Source organism: Euprymna scolopes, chromosome 1 (assembly GCF_053919585.1).
Source record: "Euprymna scolopes isolate OS-2025 chromosome 1, ASM5391958v1, whole genome shotgun sequence".
In the NCBI taxonomy this organism is placed as follows: domain Eukaryota; kingdom Metazoa; phylum Mollusca; class Cephalopoda; order Sepiida; family Sepiolidae; genus Euprymna; species Euprymna scolopes.
Window position 1 is genome coordinate 57,245,510 of NC_136482.1, and position 6,775 is coordinate 57,252,284.

The 6,775-nt window shown below is 34.1% G+C and overlaps 1 protein-coding gene across 1 annotated transcript; it reads left to right on the plus strand.

Moving 5' to 3' along the window:
* The first annotated feature begins 4,088 nt into the window (after window positions 1–4,088).
* On the plus strand, window positions 4,089–6,194 carry LOC145280314 (uncharacterized). The gene has a single exon (XM_080132086.1). The coding sequence runs from the start codon at window positions 4,089–4,091 to the stop codon at window positions 6,192–6,194; it is 2,106 nt and encodes a 701-aa protein (XP_079988212.1).
* Window positions 6,195–6,775: the final 581 nt, after the last annotated feature.

Below are 6,775 nucleotides of genomic sequence, written 5' to 3' on the forward strand. Positions count from 1 at the left end.
ATAAAATTAATATAGTGGTAAAATTATTAAAAAAAAAAAGAAAACAGAAGCCAAATTTGAAGCCAAATTAAAAAAAAGAAGGCCAAACCATTTCAAAAAAGGTCAAATTCACGAAATTAGCCATTAAAAGAATAATAAATGGTAACAATAACATTATGAATAAAAGTTACTTTCCAACTTATCTGCATCATTCGTTGGTATTTTTAAGTAGTTTTAAGTGCTTTTTATTTCATATCGAATGTTAGAGCTGTTTCCGCTAACTTTGCCAAGTTATAAAATGCCGTAAAACATACCCTGTTTTTTTTTTTTTTTTAATAATTACTACTTTTTTAAATAGAAAAATGAATGATGCAGGTAAGTTGCAAAGTAATTTTTATTGTTAAATAATAACAGAAAAACTTACCGTAATTATTTTTCACATGCATGGGAGTCAAATAGAAGAAAACTTGTAATGTTTCCAAGGAAAAAAGCTAAAAAAAAAAAAAAAAAAAATGGACGACTGGAGGGGGGGGGGTCGGCTAGCAGCAGCAACAGCGCCAAATACAAGTTTCCAGTGCTTGAAAAATTAATTAACGAATAACACCGACCACTCTAATTTGTTTTTTTTTTTTTTATAGGTAATTAAGGTCGCTGACAACGAATCTGCTAGTCAAACTTGGGGCAAATTTACCGTTTGCATGGTATTTACCCCTGAACCCACGAACTACTTTTGACCATTTTGCAGCTTCCGTTTATGCTACGCGCATACAGGGGGGGATGTGGTTGATCAAATGAAGTGAAATTCGTTGCCAGCGACCTCGATTACCTATAAAAAAAAACAATTTAGAGTGGTCGGTGGTGTTCTGTAGTAGCGTATCTGGATATTTACCTTTTTTTTTTCTTGCTTAAAAAAAAATAGTATTTAAACTGACTTTTTCGTTTAAAAATGGAATTATTTTCCTTTCGTTATTAACTTTAAAACATAAAATTTTTGGTAATTATACAGTTTAGTGACGACATTAAAAAATGGAATTACTGAAAAAAATATTTTATTGTACAAAACTGTTATAGACTGAAGTTCTCCGAAAAAGAATTTCACTTCATTTGATCAAGTAGTTTCTTTTTTTTTCTTTTTTTTTTTTTTACAGCGAAAACCAATTATTTATCACGCCGTCGTCAACTTTGCCATTTTGGAAATGTACATAGCATTTTATGCCAAATTTCGCAATCTAGCCTTTTTTTTTCTCGCCATATTGAGATGCGCACAACACCTCTGCAATTTTTTACGTTTATTTTTTTTCTTTTTTTTTTTTTTTTTAAATCTGCAATTTTTTTGCATTTTTTTTTTTTTTTTAAAATAAGAATACTATTGATTATGCAAAGAAATTGAAGAATGCAAAGAATTGAAGAATTTTTATACGAGATTATTTTCGATACATGCGTAGTTGGACACGCATGGATAACTTCGAAACTTCGTTTATTTACTTCTGTTACAACAACACACCAAAAATGGCATCTGTCTTCGCAAAAAAAAAAAATCTCATTCTGGTGGGGGGAAAAAAAGGGCTAGATTGGCCTAAAATGGAGGTATTCTGCTATGTACGGCAGTTACCTGCCCTTGGGGAATTCCTGGGCCTGCAATAACATTTCCAAAATGGCCATGTTGACGTCGCCGTGATATATAATTGTTTTTCGCTGTAAAAAACACAAAAAAAATACTTGATCAAATGAAGTGAAATTTTTTTTCGGAGAACTTCAGTCTATAACAGTTACGTACTATAATTTTTTTTTTTTCATTATTTCCATTTTTTAATGTCGTCACTAAACTGTGTAAGTACCAATTTTTTTAAAATAAATATTTTGTAGGGTTTGTATTACTGTACACATATATTCGAAAAAAATTGTCCAAAAAGAAATATATAACAAATACATGTTATCAAAGGCAAGATAAGTTATTTTTCTACCAAACTGGATATATTTTTCGTGTTTTTATTAAATGTAACATGTTTATTCAGCTCGAAAAGCATACAGTATTTACCGATGTATTGGAACATTCAAGATGGCGTCTTATTCTCTCTTTAACACGTTAAGTGTGGGGAAAAATGTTATAAATAAAAAACTGGATAAAATACTGTTAAAAACTCGCTCAATATATGTTACCGTGACATAGGTTGACATATTCGGCAGGTTTTTTATAGTATTTTATATAGGTTTTTATTTATAACACATTTTTCCATACTTAGGGTGTGAAACGCCATCTTGAATTTTAGAATACATCGGTAAACACTGTGTTTTTCGAGCTGAATAAACATATTACATTGAATAAAAACACAAACATATTTATCCAGTTTGGCAGAAAAGTAACTTATCTTGCCTTTGATAACATTTATTTGTTATATATTTGTTTTTTGACAACTTTTTCGAATCTGTGTACAGTAATACAAACCCTATTTTTATAATTATTATTGTGATGAGTTTATAATATAATTTTTATACACAGCATTAATAGATATTGACTTTTACCGTTAACTTCAAATGATACAATCTTCGTACACAAACAAATAAACTCTTATTTATAATAAAACTTGTAGTATAACATTTCGTTTAGCATTAGTTTCTGGCAACATTTATTTATTTATTTTTCGGATTTTACAGTAAACTTTATTAAATATTCTTAGAACATACACAATTAAAAATCATATTTTTAAATATTCGCCGCATGACAACACTTGTGTTTGAATTACAAAACAATTGAGACCTTTGTTTAATTGAAACAAATAAAAAATACTTTCAGCCCAAAATACTCATAATTGCCTCCCCCCCAACTTGGTGGCCAGAAAATATGTTATCATTTTATGTTTAATTTACACATTAAAATTATTATTCGCAGTAAAGAAATATATTTATTTTATGAAAACTACTTATCTGCACTATATTTAAATGTGATATTCATTTTAAGCATCCCTGAAAACCTATAACAGAATGCACCCCTCTCCCACATTTGCTAATGCATTCTACTAAACATGTATACATTTTTTCCTTTTTCGTTGCAGTTTGCACAATCTTTGCCATCTTGAATAGAAACAGTTACAAATATATAAGCATTTTTATTATAAAAGTTTTATTTGTTTATTTGACTTTGCTTTTTACGTTAACAATTTTGTTGCTACATTTCACTTTTATTATTGTATTATTAAACGTACATTTCTTATAAGAAACGTTTTTATATTGAAAAAAAAACAATAAATGCCTAGGAGATCATCAGCATCATCATATGGAAGAGCAGCAGCAGCAGCGCGTGAACAGAAACGAAGGCGGTCGGAAGAAAGTGCAGAAGCTCGAGAAGAACGCTTGATGTTTAATCGAATCAGGATGGCAAACAAAAGAGAACATGAAAGTGTGGCCGACAGACAAACACGTTTGACTGCTAGCAGTAGTCGCATGGCTACAATAAGAGAAAATGAAACTGAAGACGAAAGAGAAATTCGACTAATGGCTAATAGCAACCGCATTGCTGCAATGAGAGAAAATAATACTGAAGACGAAAGAGAAATTCGTTTAATGGCTAATAGCAGCCGCATTGCTGCAATGAGAGAAAATGAAACTGAAGACGAAAGAGAAATTCGAATAATGGCTAATAGCAGCCGCATTGCTGCAATGAGAGAAAATGAAACTGAAGACGAAAGAGAAATTCGACTAATGGCTAATAGCAGCCGCATTGCTGCAATGAGAGAAAATGAAACTGAAGACGAAAGAGAAATTCGTCTAATGGCTAATAGCAGCCGCATTGCTGCAATGAGAGAAAATGAAACTGAAGACGAAAGAGAAATTCGTCTAATGGCTAATAACAGCCGCATTGCTGCAATGAGAGAAAATGAAACTGAAGACGAAAGAGAAATTCGTTTAATGGCTAATAGCAGTCACATGGCTACAGTAAGATCACAAATGACACAAGAAATACAACAGAATAGGAGAATGGCTGATCGAACCTATCAGTCAACACGCAGAACGAATCTAAGACACGAGAGACATATTAATTGGCTGATGGAAGCATTTTTTATGATGCAGAGAAACATTATAACACTGACCCGAAAGTAATAATTGGGGAAATGGACAACATTTGTGGACATTGTGGTGCCAAAAAAGGGATTGCTGAAAGACCTGGTTTGTGTTGCTTGGGAGGTAAAATCAATTTGCCAAAAATACAAGATCCTCCAGAAGTTCTGAAAACTTTACTGACACAGGATACAACAAAAGCGAAACAATTCAGAAAAAGTCTTCTAAAATACAACTCTGCCTTTCAAATGACATCTTTTGGAGCTTCTAGAAATGTTACTGACTTTGCATTCTTTACCACTTACAAAATACAAGGTCAGTGTTATCACTTGATGGGTGATCTGCTTCCATTACCCGGACATTCTCATGATTTTGTGCAGGTTTATTTTATGGGTGGCAACGAATCAGAAGCACAGCAAAGATGCACGAATGTGCAAGGTGGATTAGACTTGGAGATTGTCATGGAGTTGCAGAACATGCTTCACCAACACCATAAATATGTTGGAATTTTGAAATATGCAATTGAACAGATGCAACATAGTCGTAATCATAAAGTCATCATCAAAGCAGACAAACGTCCACCATCAGAACATGCACGAAGATACAATGCACCTACGGCCGATGAAGTTGCAATCATAATGGTGGGTGAACAACATGAATACAGGGACATTGTTTTGCAATTAAGAAGTGGACAACTGCGTCGTATTCCAGAAACTAATAGAGCTTATGATGCACTCCAATACCCACTTATGTTCTGGAATGGACAAGATGGATATCATTTTCAGCTGTGGCAGAGGAATCCACAAACAGGTCTCAATACAACTCGATCTGTAACATCTAAGTGTTTTTATGCATTTCATTTTATGGTGCGAGACAGATTCAATCATGTATTATCTTTAAAAGAAGTGACCAGTCAGTTCATGGTGGATATGTATGCAAAAATAGAAACTGAAAGATTACATTTCATACGAAAAAATCAAAAACAATTAAGGGTGGAAGAATATATCCATCTGCAAGATGCTATGAATTGTGATGGTGACCCGAGAAATATTGGACAACCAGTTATCTTGCCTTCCAGTTATACAGGAGGACCACGATATATGCAACAACGGACTCAAGATGCAATGACTTATGTAAGAAAATTTGGACGAGCTGATCTTTTCATCACATTCACATGTAATCCAAAGTGGAGTGAAATTACTAATGAACTTTTTCCACATCAAAAAGCCAAGGATCGCCATGATTTGATTGCTCGAGTGTTCCATGAAAAACAAAAGAAACTCCTCTGGCTTCTCAAAGAAGGACGAATTTTTGGTGAACTTAGTGCTTATATAACTACGATTGAGTGGCAAAAGAGAGGCCTTCCGCACTCTCACACCCTGATTTGGTGTAAAGATAATATTAATGCTGATGATATAGACAAAATAATTTCGGCTGAACTGCCAAATGAAACTACGGATCCAGAACTTTTCGAAATAATAAAAACTCAATTAATCCATGGACCATGTGGAGTCTTAAATCCAGCGTCACCCTGTATGGAAGATCGTAAATGCTCCAGAAGATATCCAAAGCCTTTTATTGGAGAAACACAGACTGACAATAATGGCTATCCGCTTTATCGCAGACGTTCACCAGAAAATGGAGGCGAATCAACAACCTTAGTTGTTAGAGGACAAATAACAACCGTGGACAATCGATGGATAGTGCCTTATAATAGTTTATTATGTAAAATTCTGAAGGCACATATCAATGTGGAATTTTGCAACTCCATCAAAGCCCTTAAGTACATAACAAAATACATAAACAAGGGTAGTGACATGGCAACATTCAGTATTGGTGATGAGGGTGCAAGGGATGAAATAAAGTTTTATCAGACAGGAAGATACATCTCCAGTAATGAAGCAATATGGAGGATCTTTGGATTTGAAATCCACCAACGATTTCCAACCGTTGTACATTTAGCAGTACATGTTGAGAATGGACAGAGAGTTTATTTCAATGAAGAGACTGCACATAATTTGGCGCAGACACCACCAGAAACAACCTTTACTGCATTTTTTAAACTATGCCAAGAAGATGATTTCGCTAGATCTCTCATGTATACTGAAATTCCTACATATTATACCTGGAGTAAGCAAAAAAAAGTGGGTTCGTCGTAAGCAAGGACAAATTGTGCCAGGTCATGACATCAAAGCATCTGACGCTATTGGCCGTGTTTATATTGTACATCCTAATAACAGAGAATGCTTTTATTTACGATTGCTTCTCCATACTATTCGTGGACCAACATCTTTTGAGGATCTCCGACGCTTTGAAGTTGGACTGTGTACAACATACCAAGAAGCATGTGCTGTACGTGGACTTTTGAAAGACGATGAACACTGGCGGAAAACTTTACAAGAAGCATCAGTCTCACAAATCGCCAATCAAATTAGACAATTATTTGCAATTATGCTTACAGCCTGTGAGATTGAACAACCACATTTGCTCTGGAATGAATTTAAAACTGATATGTCCGAAGATTTTCTTCAGCAAGCCCAAATGCGAAATGAGAATATGGCAATTGCATTTTCGCCTGAGATATTTAATCTATCTCTTGCTGACCTATCCCGCCGAGTACAAGCACTTAACCGTACGTTAACGAATTGTGGCATGCCAGAGCCTGCTGATATTATGAATGTAAACCACAGAATACAGCAAGAGACTTATGACTATGATGCCTATGACCAATTCATTCAAG